General features: G+C 41.0%; 1 protein-coding gene across 3 annotated transcripts in view; it reads left to right on the top strand.

The window, feature by feature from the left end:
* Pcsk5 (proprotein convertase subtilisin/kexin type 5) overlaps nucleotides 1–20235 on the top strand; it is a 434973-nt gene that overhangs the window by 217150 nt on the left and 197588 nt on the right. For all 3 annotated transcript variants that reach the window (XM_059259884.1, XM_059259894.1, XM_059259903.1), the window contains exon 10: nucleotides 15196–15299. In XM_059259884.1, coding sequence (XP_059115867.1) covers nucleotides 15196–15299 — 104 coding nt within the window. The remainder of the gene's footprint in view (nucleotides 1–15195; nucleotides 15300–20235) is intronic.

Here is a 20235-nt window from a genome sequence, read left to right on the forward strand (position 1 = left end):
CCCACTGACTTCATCTGCTAGTACTTGCCATCATGGCTAAGACTTGAAAAAACCAAATAGTGAAGAAAAAAACCTTAAAAACAACCTGTTCGTATGCCTGAAAACAGGCTGATAACTACTGGCAACACTTCAAAGACTGAGATTGTACATCAAATTGTACAAATGTACCAAAAGACCTATGCTTTTGTCCAGTGAGCATTCTATATCTAAAGCACTCAGTATGTAACCAGAAATAAAAAAAAACAAGGGAAGAGACTGAGGAAACTCTTAAGGCAAGGAGGTGTGTTCTCTTCACAGCTCTGGGGGCAGCCTTGTCGCAGAAGCTTTGGGAAACCTTTTACAAATGACCTCAGAGAATGCTGTCTACAGACAACTTCCTGGAGAGAGTGCTAGATTCCCACCCCCTGCTCTGCACTTAGGTGCCTTGGAATGGCTTTTTAATGGCCTCACTTTCTATAGCAGATGTGTTCAATTGTATAATTTTCATTGTGTTAAAACTCTCAATTACATGGGATCCCAAACCTGAAATATGAAATAACTGTTATCAGTTTGTCTGGGAATTGTATAACATTGGAAGATTGCCCAGAGAATTTCTGGTCTGTTGGGAAGCATTTCACTGAGCGTGCTCCAGGAGAACAATAACAGAATGGAGGCTATTTAAGAACAAAGCCGTATTTGGGGAAAATATTTTTAAAGCAAGTTGTCCGTTGTTGTATGTGTAAAGTTGTGCATGCAAAGTAGTATTAACAAAGGTGGAAATGCTTGCATTTCCACCTTTTTTAGGCAAAGTTTGAAGTGACCAAAGCTTACATTGGTTCTCATGTTGAAAAATAGTGCGTAAGTCTTTGAAATGCCAAAGACTGGGACTTTGTTGTATATGAGTGTGTGCGTGCATGTGTGTGTCTGAATGAGTGTTTTAATTAAAATGTTTAATTAGCACAGGCAGAATTAGATTTCATTTTGGCATTTCCATACACTTGTTTTTGTTAATTCACCTCCCTGATTCTTCCCCTCCATCCACATGAACAGCCCCTGTGTGTCTTTCCAACCACCTGTGGACTTTTTGGTTGTCATGTGTCCTCTTGCCACCAGCCCCTTCCTCAATACCTCTCTTTCCTCACTCATGGTCTTCTTTGTAGTTTCATAACCTATACATCCCTTCTCCCCCACTCACATACACCCGGATAAACATGCTGGGCTAGGATCACGTACAATAGAGCATATAGGATTTTTGTCTTTCTGAATAACCTCACATAATAGAAAGCTTTCCAGCCTCATTGATTTTCCTGCAAATTTCATGCCATTTTTCTTCACAGCTGAACAAAGTTCCATTGTGTATATGTGCCACGTTTTCACTAGCATTCACGTGCTGGGAAGCATCGAGGCTGGTTCCATTATTTTTCTATTGTCAATAATGGAGCAGTAAGTGTGGATGTGCACCTGTCTCTCTGGCAGGATAGTGTCCTTTCAGTATATGCTCCTGAAGAGTTGCATAGAGTGTTCTATTTCTGATTACTCAAGGAGTCTCCTTGCTGACTTCCATATCAGTTATACTAGTTTATGCTCCCACTAGCAATGAATAAGGGTGCCACCTTCCTACACCCTCCCCCACTGTGCTTGTTGAATTTCTTGATGTTAGCCATTCTGACTAAGAGGAGATCAAATCTCAAAGTAGCTGTAATTTACATTCCTCTGAAGGCTAAGGATGTTCTTAGCTCTTGGTGCTGTTTCCTGTGCTATTAGAGTCCCGGACTTACATTAACCTATATCTTGTAGTGTACCCTTGTGTTTCCCTCTAGCTGCCTCAGTATTTCAGGCATTAAATTAAGGTCTTTAGTCTACTTATAACTTAATTTATGTACTGAGTGGAAGATATGAATCTATTTTCATTTTTCCCAGGATGGATATTGAGTTGTTCCTGCACCACTAGATGAATAGGCTGTCTTTTCCACTGTATGTTTTTGACAGCTTTGTCAAAAATTAAGCATCCCTACTATATGGGTTTATTCCTGAGTCTTCTCTTCTGTTCTATAGGTGTGCATATCTGTCTTTACATCACTACCATGTGGTGTGAGAGTCTCTTGTCATCATAGTGGGGCTTGTAAATATCCAACTGATCCTTGCAGTTTGCCCTTGTTAGGTTGGGAGCAAACTAATGTTTCTTCAATAGTGACAGAAGCCTGGAAGAGCTCTGCTATGGCTTTCAGTGTTATTATCGATAAACCATCTTTAAAACCAAGATGATTATCACCAGAGTGCTGATACATCCTTTAAAACTGATATGCCATATTAATGTGTATGTAGGTATATAAACATACACATATTTTTATACATATGTATTTTTATTAAGGAATATTTTATTCATTTCACATACCAACCACAGATCCCCCTCTCTTCCCTCCTCCCACCCCTCCAGCCGTCCCTCCCCCCAATCCACCCCCCATTCCCTCCTCCAGCAAGGTATGGCCTCCCAGGGGGAGTCAGCAGAGCCTGGTACATTCAGTAGAGGCAGATCCAAGCCCCTTCCCCTGCATCAAGGGCTGTTCAAGGTGTCCCCCCCATAGGTAGTGGGCTCCAAAAAGCCAGCTCATGCAGCAGGGATGGATACTGATTCTACTGCCAGGGGGTCCCTTAAGCAGATCAAGCTACACAACTGTCTCACTTATGCAGAGGGCTTAGTCCAGTCCCATGGAGGCTCCACAGCTGTTGGTCTAAAGTTCATGAGTTCCCACTAGTTTGATTTGGTTGTCTCTGTAGGTTTCCCCATCATGATCTTGGTCCCCTTGCTCATAGAATGCCTCTTCTCTCTCTTGACTGGACTCCTAGAGCTTGGCCCGGTACTTGGCTGTGGATCTCTGCATCTGCTTCCATCAGTTACTGGATGAAGAGGCTCTCTGATGACAGTTAGGGTATTCACTGATCTGATTACTGGAGTAAGCCAGTTCAGGCACCCTTCCACTCTTGCTAGTAGTCTAATCCTTGTAGATTCCTGGGAACTTCTCTAGCACCCAGTTTCTCCCTATCTCCATGATGTCTCCATCTATCATAGTATCTCTTTCATTGCTCTCCCACTCCATCCCTGTTCCAGCTCGACCATCTTGTTCCCTTATGTTCTCATCTCCCATCCTCTACCCTCCATTGCCCCCCTCATAAACATATATTTATGTACATGTGTTTGCATATATACATATATGTGCATCTTCCCTATACAATCTATTTTCAGTAGCTGTTTTTAGGCTTGAATGGTGGTGTAACTGTAAACACTGTATATAAGTACTGGGTTCAAATATTCTTAATATTGTTAACATTCATTTTATCATGAAAATATTTCATACTTGTAGGGGGCCTGCCCCCACTTTTTCCCCCAGAGTACTCTTGAGCAGGGAGAAGTGAGAAATATTTACATAGAAATATAGAGAAGGGAGACAGTTAGAAACAATCTAGGATAGCCTTGGGAGGGCCTGGGTCAAAACCCACCAGTCCCTTCTGTCTCTTCTAAAGGGCTTTTAAAGGAATGCCAAGGGGTGGAGCAAAAGAGCTCCCCAAAGCACAGCCAAGTGCAGACCATCCCAGGCACCTGGTAACCACACACGTGGTCAAGCCATCCCCTAATGCAGCCCTGCTGTGTAAAGCAAGCTCAGATCTCACTAGAAAACCTTTGTAGGTTCCCACACATACTTTATTATCTTTAACTTGCTTGCATGTTGCTTTGCCTTCAGATCTTAGTCACTTCTTACCTCCCACTTTTCCTGATAATTATATTTTAAATCAAGCTTTTTAGCAAAATAATGCTTTATCAATTAAAGACATCATGCATCTTACTGTATCACTTTCCACCTCATTTTTTTGAGACAGTCTCTTGCTGATCCTGGAGCTCACCCATTGGCTATATTGACTCATGAGTGAGTCCCCAGGATCCTCTTGTCTGTACCACCCAATACTAGGATTATAGGCTCTCACTGCTATGCCCAGCTTTTATGTGAAGGTACTGGGATCTGAACTGAGATCCTCATGGTGATGCACTAACCATCTACTATGCCCTAAATCTTGGTTTCATTACAACTTGTTTTCCCATTCAAGAAAAATTCTCTGAATTGTTTAGAACTTTTTATATTGGCATAATAAAGTTCTGGAATTATCTTTGGTTCTGTACTTTGGGGGTAGAATTAGTTTTTGAACTAGCAAATGTTTGCTTGCTTGCTGCTCTAATTTATGCTTTTATGCTTATCTCTAACAGAGCTATCTCTTGTTCCTTTAAGTAATATGTTATATCCGAATACTTCATTTTGGTTTTATCTGACAATAGTATTGCTTATCTCTGTTCATTTGTGATGGAATTTTTTATGTCTGTTCTTATTGGAAAGTGTTATGTGCAAGTCATTACTGGTTCAGGTCTTAGAGCCAGCCAGGCTGATTCTAGTTCCAGTTTGCCTAGACGGCCTTAAATGAATGGAACATATCCCTTTCTTGAGTTCCACTTTCTTCATGTAAAATTTGTGACATTTGTCACTAGTACTAAGTGAATTTATATATATGGAAAGTTCAAAAGATATGGACACTGATATCATCATAATATTCTCTCTGTCAGGCCAGCCAATTGTGCTGTGTTAAATAAATATCAGGGCAACTATAGTCATTCCTGTGGATGTTGTTTTTTCTCTGGGTTATTAACATTTTTCACTTTCAGTTAACATCTTCTTCTCCTTGTGTGTTCTTCATTGTGCCTATGGACCACTTTTTACTTCCTCAAGGTTTCATTATGAAAGAAACGTAGGTCTTTTCTCGGTATTTGTTGAGATTTGGATACAGTTTCTCATGCACACTAGATCTGTTAGTATTGCTTCTTAGAGTAATGGATTTCTTCATCTCTGCTTACATTGATGTAATGCTTATTTCTTTAGTTTACAGTCCGTTTCCTTGTAGCATCTTTTACTTATGTCTTTTCCTACATGGGATTTATGTGGTGGTATTGTGTTCCCCAAAATATTGTGAACTCTAATAAACTTATCTGGAGTCAGAGACAGAACAGCCACAATATTAAACATAGAAGTTAGGCAGTGGTAACACACGCCTTTAATCCTAGCATTCCAGAGGCAGAAATCCCCGTGTTCAAGGATACAGCTAAGCATGGTGACTCACGCCTTTAATCCCAGAAAGTGAGCCTTTAATCCCAGGGAGTGATGGTAGAAAGCAGAAAGGTATATAAGGTGTGAAGACCAGAAACAAGAAGCATTTGGCTAGTTAAGCATTCAGGCTTTGGAGCAGCAGTTCAGCTGAGAGCCATTGGGATGAGGACACAGAGGCTTCCAGTCTGAGGAAACAAGATCAGCTGAGAAGTTGGCCAAGTGAGGTTAGCTGTGGCTTGTTCTGTCTCTCTGATCTTCCAGTGTTCACCCCAATACCTGGCTCAGGTTTGATTTTATTAATAAGAACTTTTGAGATTCCTGCCAGAGATTTATAGCATATAGTTTATTTTACTGGCATCCCCTCCTCCCTGCCTCTCTACCTGTGGAAAGTGTGTGTGTGTGTGTGTGTGTGTGTGCGCGCGCGCGCGCGCGCGCGCGCGTGCGCGCGTGCACACGCACCCAAGTGTTCTCGAACAATGAGACATCCCCTCAGCCCTTTAATACTTTTTATATAGACAAACTATCTTCTGAGATAAGTGGATTAAGTTCTCTGAATTCTACTGTGATTTACTCAGCCAATTCATTTTCTCAACCTCTTATTCAGCCATCATGATGCACAAACGCATATAATATCCAACAGCAAGCTTTTAGAGAGCACTGGGCTTTCTGGTAGATTTGACCTGTGTGTCTCTTCAGTGGTGGGTTTTCCCCCACAACAAGTAATTTTATTGTGGATAATATTATCTGTCACTCATTTTGTGGAGAAATTATGCTTGGGGTTTCATATTTTAGGCAGTTTACAAAATTGATAATTTAAAAGCAATGTATTTTACAATAGGGAAGTATTTCCTTTGATTTCTTGTCATATAAACTTGGGTTACATTTATTACTCTCATCTACTTATCCTCCTATCTTTAATACCATAATCTGAATTTCTGAAACAGGCCGTTTCAGTTCATTTATTTCCTACCACAACTTTTCCTTTCTTCTCATGAAATCTGCTAAAGAAATAATTGAGTCTTATGCCTCCACACCAGTTTACTTTCAAATTATCCTTATGTATTCTCTAATGACAATTACATTAGTTTTGATATATTTCTTCATGGGGTAAATAAGCATTGAGGCATTAGTGTATTTTGTTTAAATTGGCAGAGTATATGTGTGTAGACAAGTTAGTACAGGTCCTCAGGGTACATGTTTGTAGACAGGTTAGTGGTGATCCTTGGGGTACATGTGCGTAGATAGGTTAGTGCAGTCCTTGGGGTACATGTGTGTAGAAAGGTTAGTGCAAGTCCTCGGGGTACATGTGTGTAGACAGGTTAGTGCAGTCCTTGGGATACATATGTGTGTAGATAGGTTAGTGCAAGTCCTCGAGGTACATGTGTGTAGACATACATATAGGTTAGTGGAGGTGCTCAGGATATATGTGTGTAGACAGGTTAGTCCAGGTCCTCAGGGTATATGTATGTGGACAGATTAGTGCAGTTTTCATGGTACATGTGTGTGGACAGGTTAGTGCAGATCCTCAGGGTACATGTGTGTAGATAGATTGGTTCAGATCCTCAGGGTACTTGCATGTAGACATACTTATAGGTTAGTGGAGGTTCTCAGGGTACATGTGTGTAGACAGGTTAATATAAGTCCTCAGGGTACATGTGTGTAGACATACATAAAGAATATGTGTGTAGACATACATATAGGTTAGTGAAGGTCCTCAGGATATATGTGTATAAACATACATATAGATTAGTGGAGGTCCTTGGGGTATATTTATGTAGATATACGTATAGGTTAATACAGGTCCTTAGGGCATATGTGTGTGGACAGGTCCTTAGCAAAGCAAATATGTGGCATCTGCTTTCACTAGTGAGGAATAGGCCTAGTCTGAAACTCTTGACTTCCTTTACTTTCAGTAGAATAAATTATTCTTCATTCTCTCCTAAAACTAATTTTTCAGGGACATCTTAAGCCAAATCATACTTTGTTAAGGCTTACTTTGTTTTTTTTTTGTTTTGTTTTGTTTTGTTTTCTTAATAAAGGCATTCAGAATTTTGCCTTTATATTCACCATGAAGTATATACATTTTTAGGACTAATCACTGTGGTCTGACTCTTAAGACTTACTTTTTTTTTTTTTTTTGGTTTTTCGAGACAGGGTTTCTTTGTGTAGCTTTGCGCCTTTCATGGAACTCACTCTGTAGCCCAGGTGGACCTTGAACTCACAGATATCCACCTACCTCTGCCTCCCAAGTGCTGGGATTAAAGATGTGCACCACCACCGCCCAGCCTCCTAAGACTTACTGATCTAACTGAGCCTTTCTAGCCCTCCCTGGCTTTTCTCAGTCACATCTGAACTTGGTAACCTACAAAGCCCACTTACAGCATGGAAGCCTGGCCTGTGGAGGACAACACCTGGCTTTAATACCTGCTTTAGTTCTTACTAGTTATTCAGCTTTTAAAAAGTGTAAAACCTTTCTAAAGCTGGTGCCCTTATCTGTGGAAGGGAATCCAGGGTGCTTTCTGTCCAGAGGGAGGGGGACAGGTAATGCACACACATCGAGTGAATAAAGCCCCCAGCGCAGCACCTGCTGAAGGCAGAGTCCGTCATCAGAGGAATGCTCAGCTGCTGTTTTCTCTCCTCCAAATCCACCTCCTCATTTTCCTTTGCACCTCGTTCCTAGTAAAGCATTAGGAAGTTCTCAGGTTTGGATTCCACTCAGTTTCCCACAGGTTCATTCTCTCGTCCCACATCAGTGTGGATTGACCCCAACCCAAACTCTGCTCTTCCTGACGCCACCTCACGCCTTCAGACTGTGGCACTGGCTCTCAGCTCACTTTGGTTTTCAATGGATCCTTTTTAATCTGCAAGATATGAGGCAGGAGGATTGCAGCGAGTATGAGGCCAGCCTGAGCCACATAGCAAAACATCTCAGAAAGAAAACGATGTGGGATGCTCACACAACAAGTCTCCATCCCTCGTGTCAGTTCGGAAACTCAGAGCCACTAAGACCGACAAGCATGGCGTCTTCTTCGTCTTCCTTAATGGTGCTGCCATGCTAACTGTAATTTCAGTATCCCAATGCATATGATGCAGGAAGTCAATGGGAGAGAAGATGCAAAGGCATTGTCTCACCCGTCACTTCAGCATAAGCACCTTTATAATACCACCAGACATTTTGTGGTAGATTTCTGCTAGCCTTTATTAATTTGTTCCTGTGGATATGTGTAATATGTAAACTTTTTAAAATTATGTATTTCCACTGATTTCCAATAATTAGAAAGACTATCAGAGATTGATATAAGTCAGGAGTTTCTGAAATGTATAATAACATTTACTTCAAATTCTAGAATATAAAATACTTAGTGATTTCCAATCAAGTTTAAAGTTAAAACTGAATATTGCTGGGCAGTGGTGGCGCATGCCTTTAATCCCAGCACTCAGGAGGCAGAGCCAGGCGGATCTCTGTGAGTTCAAGGCCAGCCTGGGCTACCAAGTGAGTCCCAGGAAAGGCGCAAAGCTACACAGAGAAACCCTGTCTCGAAAAACCAAAAAAATAAATAAATAAATAAATAAAATAAAAAAAATAAGAAAAAAAGAAAACACAGTTTGATAACATGAGCTTTTTTGGGTGCTCATGTAACTCCATCCTTTTGAGTTTTCCTCATACAATAGGTTGCTAATCTCCAAAAGTCACGGCTGACTGTTGCTTTGGGGAACTTATTTCCCCAGGCACTTTATTATATTCATTACCTCCAAATCTTGCAGCTGCATTGCTGAATAAATGGTTCTGTCTCCACATTAAGGCAGAGGGAACGATTTCTATCATTCTCATTTACTTGAAGATTATGCTTATTATTTTTTAGAAGAAATTTTGGATGAGAAATTAAAAGAGGTACGGATGTCTTTTGCAGGCCTGAGTCAATTAACCTAGAATTGTGTGTTTATTCATGCCATACCTGAATATAGAAGGTGACTGAGAACTTTGCATAGGCTCACAGGGATAGGTTTAGTGAGGACATGGTTATAGTGTCATATACTTCCTACCTCCATGGATTTTAAAGCTTGATGACAATAAGAGGCAGATCCAGATTTGGGACTGTAGGTTGAAGAGAGAGGCCCTCGTTCCTTCAGGGTACGCTGGTAAGGATGTGAGTGGATCAGTGGAAAATTCACCATCATGACTTCTCAGCTGTGAATACTGTTTCCAGCTACTGTACCTCACCATCTCCAGGTTTAATTCTACAATAATTTATTCAGCATAGTATGTCAAGGAAGAAGTGACCATTGAGCATGCAAAATATATCCATCATTTGTGTGTAGGGGCTATAGGAAACATAATTGGTCTTTGGGGTATGATAACAGATACACCCAGTGATGAAGTATGATTTGTAAGGGCAAAGGCCATCTCGGAGTCCATGAGAAAAGTTTCCATCATGTGGCAGAGGCTGTGTTCTTGCATGTGTTTTGAGACCAGGTTTCTTGACCTTTGGTTAGACTGATTTTATAGAGCCTGGGAATGGCTTCACGACAGAGAGAAACAAAAACTTGACTTGGTGCTTGTGAGCTAATGTGCCTTTGATCTTTTCTAGTTTTGTTCAGTTGTGAATGGATCACACATGGCTCAACAGGGGAATCCAATACAAATTGTGGTTCTAATTTGATTTTAGAGCTAAAACATTTCAAGTGTATTCCATGTGTGCATGTGAATGTGTGTATGAGCACGTTTGTGAGTGTGAAAGCCAGAGGTCAGCCTCAGGTTTCACTCCTTAGGCACTGAATCACCCTTTTTTGTGAGACAGGGTCCCTAACTAGCCTTGAACTTCTCAAGTAGGCTAGGCTGGCTCACTGAAGAGCACCAGTAACCTTTCTGTCCCTGCCTTACCAGTGTTGGGATTAAAAGTGCACACCACTATGCCCTGCTTGTAAGCCTAGGACTTCTGAAATACAGTTGAACACAAAACAAATGTACCCCGCAAGGGGGTGGAGGGCCTGGTACCCTTTCTGAGTTGTGACAGGACTGTTGGTTCCCTTTAGTGAATCTTCTGTCACTTGTATGCACTGACTGTGGTTGGAGTAATGCTATTACCCTTCTCAGCAGGCTTTACACACATACTTCCTCATCTTTCATAATCTGGCTCAAATAAACACATTCTCGCAGTTGCTAATTTCTTAACTATAGGTGCAATGACATTAATTTCCTGGCTACTTGTTCCCATTTCTGTTTTAGGTACACTAATGAAAGGAATCCCAGTGTGCTTGGGTTGGTTTTATTTAATTACTGAGATAGTTGGATGATTGCTGATTGGCCTTGCAGTTGTCCATTGATCCAGGTGATACCTTGTCATTTAATTAGAGAGAATCACTTTCACTTTAGAAAGCTGATCTTGTTGGAAGCTACTCTCATTCTCTGGTTTTGTTTTCTCTTGTTGATCAATTTCTTCTGTAGAGATGTGTCTTGTCCCTTTTATCACTTGCCTATGAACTAAGGATGAAGATTGTTATGAATATGACTATGATTATGATGGATGGATGGATGGATGGAATGGTGGTGGTGGTGGTACATCTTTTGTGGGGAATGAGAGGCTCTTTTAGAAAAAAAGTGCAGGTGAGCCAGTTGCCCAGGCTGCATTTTGGACCTTGTTTGTAAGGATCACTAAACACAAGTTTGTTTCCAAAACTCACACATCTGAGAATTCTTTTCAAGAATTCTTGGCGAGTGATTTTATTTTTCTTTTCTAATGTAAGTGTTAGCAATTATACTTAAAAGCTTAATAAGAAGCACTACACAAAAATAACTCTCCTGGGACATGTCCTGCTTATTCTAAATCTTGTAGTGAGCTCATTAAAAACTTTGAACTGCTGGGAACAAGAACACTGTACAAGCCTGTGGTAACCATAGAGTCATTGTCCTATGTTAATGGCTGAAAACTAGTGGTGCCTGGGGGCGGATTGAGCTGGTCCACTGAGGAGCTTTAACAAACCAAGCTGTAAAGCACACCAAAGTGGGAGTTTGGCAAGGGAGGCGACCAATCCACAGCAATAATGGTAAAAAATTACATAATAATGTTACGATATCATGTAAATGTGCAATATATTTAAAAGACTTGAATTTCCTGGTATGATATTTTTCTTTTGATCTTTGATAAAATGTGTAAAAGTTAGATCTTTCAAAATTTGCAATCAAAATTAAGACTCAAGAATTTTCTTAATATGATAGTAAACAAATATCAACTAGTAGAGTTGAGCTAGTATGACAAAGGTCACATGACCCTAAGACCATGTCTGAGATGTTTGGCTTCTTGATTCAGAGCATCTAAGAACAACTGAAGAAGCCAGAATATACCCATCCTTATAGCAGCCTATGGGTCTGTTCTGGAAGCTGCTTTATCTACTAATTGACGATATGAGTGCTATAGGTAAAACCCAGAGCTTTGGATTCTGGATCTGCGTTTGCCACCTCAGTGTCCTTGCGTGACTGCGCAACTTGGATTCTCAGTTTTGTATTTGGGGAGAAATGCTAAAGAGACTGGTCCCAATATTGTGTACATAACATGCAGTCGAGACTTGGATTCTCAGTTTTGTATTTGGGGAGAAATGCTAAAGAGACTGGTCCCAATATTGTATACATAATAAGACAGTCCCCAGTCTTGAGCAGTACTCTCCAAAGCGTTGTTTGTTATCACAAGGTCAAGCAAAGAGGAAAAACTTCTGAAGTGAGAAACATGGCTTTTTCAGAACTGCCCAGAAAGTCAAGTACATTGCAGTACTTTGAAAGATCACAGGTGGCTACTTTTTGTGTATATTGCTGAAGGGTAACTGGTGGTGATCACAGGAAGTAGCCACTGTGGCTGTTACAGGGAGGAAACTACCGAGCTCAACATGAGCCATCCTCTCTCTAGGTCAGCAGGCATTTGCCTCCATGGTGTAGCTCTTTCCAGATGCTCTGTCTATCTGCTTTTGAGAAGGAGAAATTTGAGGGTTTGAGGCCAGGAATCTAGATCAAAGGTGTCTGTGGAAGGATGTGATTTTTAAGGGGTCCTGTGTTACCATTGTGCCTCTGGCTTTCCCTAGGAAGGGTACTCAGCTTTTGCCCTGTATGTGGTTACCAGGATGTTCTCTTACCAAATGTTCTCTTTGAAAGTCTGGCTCAGTCTTCACCTGTACATCAACCCTGTGACCACCAGTGAGAATATGAAGTTGCAAATCAGGCATCTGTATGATCAAGCGTCCTTTGGAGTACTTCCGGTGACGACAGTATGCTGTCTACCTCGGTTAAGCTCCCACTGGTTCCTGAGCTCATTAGTTGTCTTGCCACAGGCAGAAATGCCACTTATTCCAAATCCATTGATATCCCTTATTTTCTCACTTGTATATTTTGCTGAAATTCAGGCAGCTCCATGCATTGCCAGGTGTCAAAGTGAAATTATCCAGACACCTCATTCTTTCTAATTTCCTGATGCTGGGTTTTCTAATTACAAATATTCTAGAAACTAGTTTTTGTAAGTCAGCATGAGAGCAAGTAACTCAAGCAATTTCTTCAGGTTGAGTTGAATTCGGGAGACCTCCTCCATCTGCCAGAACACAGCTGCTTCAGGTACAAGATAAGTGTTCCACGTTGGACGACTTTTGTATTTCAGCATGTAGTGAACTAAAGGAAAATGTGTGTCTCCCAATGTTCAGAATTCTATGCTGAATTTCTCTGAGTCTTGCAGGGAATGTAGAAAACTCACGTTTATTCTGTTTTCCTAAAGGGTAATATTTAAAATACTAGAGTTAATAACGGTGTGGTAAAGACAACTTAGTGTTATCTTTAAATCGCCAGGTTGGTTTAGATAGATATAATCATCAAATCCATGTGTACTTTACATTGTTATGCTGTTTACACATGAAAATAAAAATAAAAATATGTCTGCTCGTTTGGGAACACTGTGGAAAACCGTAAGTGAGCAGCTGGAATGTCTGTCCAAACTGTGCCTTTTGGTTGAGGCCTTCACCCTTCTCCTAAGCAGGCACACCAAGAAGGAAATGCACTGTGAGCATCGTATCTCAGGCAGAGTGGAGCATCTATGTTGAGGCCAGCATTCAGAATGGGTTTCTACACGTCCCTGACAGCACTGCACCGAGTCTTCTGAGTTATCATGTGGTTCAGTGCAAGTCAGCAAAGGGCCAAATCAAGCCTTTTGCCTTGGAAGCAAAGTTTCCTTCCCTTCCTCCTGGGCCCTACGGCACACCTCTCTCCCTTTGACTTCCATGCCTCACCACTTTCTAAAATGGTCCCCAACAAGTGTCAGATTCAAACAGAATGAAAACTCTGTCTCCATCCTTCCCATGGTTTTAAAGTCCACCTAGCAGGGTTCTCATTTTCTAAACATGAGCTCTTTCCCTAACGTAACCGTTAAGAAGCCACTCTGGTCTCAGCCTCTGAAAACATGGAATGCTGTGCTCACTCTCACTCGGTTTGTTTTCAGTCTGAGAGCATGAGGGAAAGGTATCAACACTCAATAGTTCTTTTCTTTCCCTGATGTCTTGATATTCAAGCTCCCAAATAAGAGCAGCAGGTTACCTGAACAAAATGGCTAGCTGTCTCCTCCTCCCAAGAGCTTGTTGTGTACCAGGTATTATGTGGAGTGATTAGCATTACTTTAACTGATTATGGCATCTACATTCTAACTGAGGAAATTAATTCTTTGTAGAGATTCATTTCACATAGAAAAGAAAAAAGCTGCTGTCTGATTACCAGGCTACTTATTTCTAGGAGGGCACTGACCAAATTGTGTATATGGTAGCTGTGATTGGGACAAAAAGTAGCTTGAAGCCAAGCAATGGCTTCACAATTAAATATTAGTCACAGTTGATAAGTTCTCCCTCGGTGTTGGGATGTGAGTGTATGAAATGGATGTCAAGCAACTTTCACAGAGTTCTTAAGTGAACATTCTCCAGGTTGCTGAATCCTACAAATTCTTCTAAATTGAAGGTGATGGATGAAAATGATTACATAGGCCATGTGATAATTATTATCATAATTCTCAGTTAGGTAAGATAATAGGGGTGGTGAGATGTCATTGTGTGTAAAGGTGTTTACCTCTAAGCCTAATGACCTGAGTTTGATCCCAGAACCCACAGTACAGAAAGAGAACCAATTCCTGAAAGTCATCCTACATACACACATGCCCTGTAGCACATGAGATCACAGTGAAAGGTAAATAAATGAGTAAATAATAGGATTTTATTAAAGATCAACACATCTCAGACTTCAAGACTGAAGAATGTACTCATGTTCCCACTATGTCCAGTAACTATTTGTGTACTTGTGGTCTTTGAAAGAGACCCAGACTGTGTTACACTGTCCTTGGGTTGGTTTTCATTAGATTTTCATTCTCAACAAGTGTGATCTGTTCAATCATTACCTTGTGCTCTTCCATGCTATCAGCCTTGAGAACTAGTGAGCTGGTTGTTTAATGTAACAACTACATATTATAAAGTGAGAATATGCTTCTGTCCTCTGCACTGTAGAACCTAACTTTTAGATCAAACCACATTCTTTTCCTTAAACAACACTGAAAATGTGGACCTAATTTCAGCTAAAACTTTTCCAGATCCCACACATATATTTATACAGAAGGTTAAATATTGATCTTTAGTAAACTGCAAACTGATTGCCTAGTCATATGATTAAAGAATGGATGTTCCAGGGGCCTTTTATTTTGACTTTGCTGTGTCTGATGATTCGAACTCTCACTCAGAGGACAATAGCTCTGTAGTGAGCAGACGTTTTGTTGAGGAAATGGAAAACCCTGACCGTCTTACCACTGAGCTGTACTGACGTACTGACTTCGAGCCTAGTATTTCTTCTTGCAGTTACATTTTCTGCCACCCACAGACTGACATCGTGTCTCCACATTGAGAGCAAGAGTGGCATTTGGCATTTGATTATCCCAAACCCGAGTCTCTGTCCCCTGTTTTTAGTACTTCGCCATTTTGATTTTGCTTTTTGAATTTGCTTGTGACTCTCTGCTTCCCCCATCTTTTTTTTTTTTGGTACAATGATTCTTACCTTGTCTTTCCCCAGTCCGTTTCTGACCTGGAGAGACGTACAGCATGTTATTGTCAGGACTTCCCGTGCGGGACATTTGAACGCTAATGACTGGAAAACCAATGCTGCTGGTTTTAAGGGTGAGAACTTCTTTCATATTCTGTCACAGGCAAAATATTTTTATTTTTCCTCGATTTTCAATGGAGAGTAGGAAATGGAACCCTTCAAACAAATCTTTACATTTTGTGCTCCCACATGAAGAGCTCTTTGGTCTTTTAGCACGTAAAAGGCAGGGATTGATTTTTTTTTTTTAATTAGTAGTATACACACATGAAAGATTTCCTATACTTCCCATATCTTAGGTCAAGTTTTTAAAGATTCACCCAACCCCCAAGTATAACTGGCCTATGAGACTCCTAACTGCCTTAGTATTTGCTATCAGTGATTCTGAGTGGTATTTTTATAGCTATGTGTTTTTAAGTTTTTCATCTTCTTTAGATATAATAACTGACATACATTTCTCACTGTAGCAATTAGGCCATGCGTTCTGTGACATATTATTTTTACTACTCCACAAACAGAAGAGCAGGCATGTTTCTAGGAATATACCCAAAGTGCAGATGGAACTTCCTACCGCACAGTCCCCAGCAGCTGCACATGACACAAAACAAACACAGAGTGGTCTTCCCAGAGCTGAGGCAAGTTATACTTCCTTCTAGCACTCTTCTTAACAGTACCTGTCATCTTTGTTGTCATGGATAATATATATCGTAATAAATAGAAAGTAATTACATAAAGCATTTCTAAAGATTAGTGTGTTTACTCCAGTTGCAAATGACCTAAATTTTAATGTGTGGAGTTATAACAATAATTACTTTATACCACAGTTACAGTCTCAAAATTTTTCCCAAATAACTTTAGATCATAATAATTTTTAGATCCCTCTATGGGGAAAACAGTGTTCTACAGCTTAGGGAATATGTTATCAGTGGCAATTCTGGCACTCGGATCACTGGAGACATGATGACTAATTCTGAGGAAGCCATTCATTTTAGGATCCCTAATTGTTCCACATTTAAACGTTATGGGATCTGAGTAACATCTACATGATATCATACATAGGAGCTTAATATTTGCTTAGGAAACTGTGTCCAGTATACCCAGATACTTATGCCAAAATGTATATCCTTTTAAAATTCTTTGCGGATAGCTCATGGTAAACTCCTCCTTACAGGACTTATGAATCTGTCATGTATTCAGCACATATGACCAGTGACTTAATGTTTTTGCATAATCTACTCCATACTTAGAAAAAGAATACCCTTCTGCTCTTGAAGTGTGGTCCTTTCCTTGGCTGTAAACTACACAGTGCAGTATGTCAGTGTGCTGCTTAGTCTAAAGAACGGTGAATGCCCATTGCTGTCCCACTCTGGGAAGCCAACGTGAAGATGCCCCAGTCTCAAAATTGCAGTTGTATGGGCAATATGAAAATTATTTGAATTGTTCAGTTCTTCAAAAAGAAAAGAAACAGAATGTAAATTGCCATATGTATGTTTCATGCTGATTAGTGTCAGCCTGCTCCCAAGTCCTCCTGGATAAACATATGAGCTGTACTGGGGGAAAGGGACCAACATGGAATCTTGGCTGGAGTGGCCTTCTTAGCAGAGGGGGCTCACAGACAAAGCACATTGACCTCAAGGAAGCTGAAGAATCAACTTTAACCCAAATAAACTTCCTAGTTTTACTTACTCCTTTTTGGCAACTTAAAAAGAGCAAATGGTTCTAATAAAGGACACAGCTCTTTGGAAAACCTCTGTTGATTTTGGAGAGGGGAAAACAGGGAATTTAAACTAAATCAGCAGACCCAAACGTGGATTTCAAGGGACCATACACTGCTTCTGGCGAGAAGGAAGTTGTATTTTACTATTGCACGTGGCAATATTTAGTATAATATTTCACTCTTCTCTTCGATGGCTGCCAAGAGTAACAATTAAAGTTCATTTTTTTCATAGAGGAATTACTTGGAATGGTCTAGGCTCCCAGAGGAATTGTTTTGTAATTTTGTTGATGGCAAGACCCACATTTCATATAAACATGATCATAATAAGATGAATTCTTTCAAAGTTACTTTCTTCCTTATGCTAAACATTACTATTACTTCCCAAGTGTCCTACCAATAAAAGGGACTAGGGCAGAGGCTAGCAGGAGCAACATACTCCAGAAATGAAGGAATGCACATCACCAGGGCTGGAGAAAAAACGGACTGACTTTTTATGAGATGTAAAGTCAAAGAATAAAAAGAGCTAATATTTAAGAGATTTGTGCAGTGATAGCTGAGCAAGAATTCACGGTTTAAATCAGATCCACCAGCAGCAGAGGCCTTGCTTTGCAGGGACCCACTTCTCTTTTTGACAACAAAGAGCAGCATGTCCTGTGGCAGAAACCTTAACCACGGTGCTACCCCACTCACCCCTCTCAGTCTTAACCCTGCATAAACATGAAATGAATTTCAAAACTCCTGGATGAGCTGGGTGTGTTGACACCTGCCTTAAATTCCACCAGTTGGGTGGAAGAGACAAGTGGATCTCTGAATTTGAGTCCAGTCTGGTCTACATAGTGAGCTTCAGGACAGACACACACACACACACACACACACACACACACACACAAGAAAGAAGAAAATAAGATAAAAGGAGATAGAGAGAAAGAAGAAAGAGAGCAGTTTCACAGATTGGTTAGTGGCTACCACTGGAATTGGGATGTCAGTACCCATGTCAGAATTTCCCTTTCTCATCGAGGAAAGCAGAAGCCAAGGTTTGGACATCAGAAGACTTTGTAGTCTCCCTTATCCTAATGAATTCAGAAAAGCCCACACCCCATGGGGATGAATAGCTGTCTCTCATCAAACCTGGCAGATCTGTCTTACATGCCCCCCTGCATTTCTTCAGGCATACCTAGATACCACACACCAGCAGCAGACAGCAGAGAGAGCCAGAAGCTAAGGCAACTACAGAGGGTAGGACTCTCTTCAAGGCTGACTTCATCCATGCTCAGCCACTTGTGCTGTGTGGGTCTGGACTAGGGAAGCACTTCCCTTCCCGCAGCCGCCGCTCATGTGCTCAGGTTCCCTATCAGTGTAGGAAGGACTGGACGGGACTCTCTGGAAATCCACCTGCTTCTCTGAGTGGCACATTTGTGACTGCGCTTCAGAGAACTGTGTTTTCTGTACTTCTATAGCAGCAGTCTGCAAATGCCACCAGAGCAAGAGCAGTGCACTGTTTGGGAAACTCCAAAGACAGTAGCCACAGTCAACACTTGGCTGCGGATGCTACCTTGACTTTTAATGATTCTAATTGGACTCATGGGATTCTGTCCTGCTGCTCAATGGTAGCAACAACAGCAGTAACAATAACCTCAATGCAATTAAAATGTCTCTTACAGCAGGCTAATTTTACAGAATAAACATGAGGAAATGAATGTGCACCTATGTAAACTTACTAAATATCTATTTGCCTAGTCCATCTTGTAAATAATTCTAGTCAATTTTTAGGTACCTTTTGACTATGTACCTTCCCCAGAGTTAGTTACTTGAAAAAAATGCTATGAATGTCACATGCCCATGGAAGACCCCACTTGAGAGTGTGTGTGAAAATGGAAAGTCATTCATCTTAGAGCAGATGTAGCATTCTGTCAATGAAGAACTAAAATGCATACTCCAGTATCCCATTGCTGAGTAACATTCCCAAAGCCAGAAGATGACTTCAGTATCAAACGGAGGGCATGTTATCAGGATTAGTGCCCCCCAGCCCATCTCTTTCCTCTTATTAAAAAGTTTTTAATTCCCAACCCATGTGCCTTTAAATACACTAGTGAGCTATTTCAAAAGAGCTTTCTCCACACAGGTGGTTCTCCTCACAGAATTCAATGAATACTGCCTCTTCATTGGTCAGTTCCTAAGGGTTTTCTGAGCACTTTCAGCCCTCCAACCAGACAATAGTATAGGGAAGGTCGGAGACTATGGGCTGGCATAATATACAGACACAGAAGTTGAGATGGGTCTTTTGGTTTTGGAAGATAGGCTGTCGCACGCTGTGTGGACTGGACTGGACTCAAACTCACTGTGTAGGCCAAAATGGCCTTGAATTTATGGCAAAAATCCTCCTGTTTCTCCTTCCTGGATATTGGAATCACAGGCATGTATCTCCATGCCTGGCTGACACACTCTACATTTAGTCTCCTCCTAACCCCTGACAACCGCCCCCCCCCCAACCAGGTCACGTTAGACAGAAGTACTGGTAGCACTGCACTTGACCACAGCAGGAAGCACCTAAGGTCTAGAGCACCTGTCATGGGTCTGATGTAGGTTGTGACAAGCTCTTCTAGCATCGTCACCCAGGAGACTGCCCAAGATGTTCATCCAGACATTTTTTTATAGTCTGGGGATCAGAGTCGGGGAAAAACAATAGCTTTTCTTAGGCTCTGCTTTCCTCCAATGCATCACTCTGAGGAGACCACACCAGCCAAGCCTCTGCCCCCCAGTACCCACGCTGTGCGGCTGATTCTTCTCCCCAAATCCTGTGCTGAGCTTTGAGGGTGTAGTTGTGATTCTGTGGAATGCATGAACATCTCTTTGACTCAAAGTACTTGTATTGGGATGATATGACTGTGTACAGTTAAACTCTTCTATCTGGGAACAGAAGCAGATTTCAGATAATAAATTAGGACCTTCTGTCATCTTTACTAGGCGAAAGAATGAAAAAAAAAGTCATTGAAACTCAAAAAATGACCACTAAGTGAGCGAGCTTGCCACGCCCTTCATTTCCCTGCCCTCCCAGACTATGTAAGTCTCTGTTTTTCTACCAGCATGTCGCTGAAACCTCCCCTGTCCCCACTGACTCTTTCCTGAACCACAACTAAACTACTAGATTTTTTTTTTTTTACTTCTAACTGGTTACCCACAATGGTGAAAACAATTGACAGTCTAACATGACTTCTTAGCCTCTCAGATCTTAACTTTTAATCATCTTTTTTACTTTTAATTGCCATCATTGTATTTCCATTGGTAGGGAATGGTAG

This window comes from Peromyscus eremicus, chromosome 1 (assembly GCF_949786415.1).
Source record: "Peromyscus eremicus chromosome 1, PerEre_H2_v1, whole genome shotgun sequence".
NCBI classification, from domain to species: Eukaryota; Metazoa; Chordata; class Mammalia; order Rodentia; family Cricetidae; genus Peromyscus; species Peromyscus eremicus.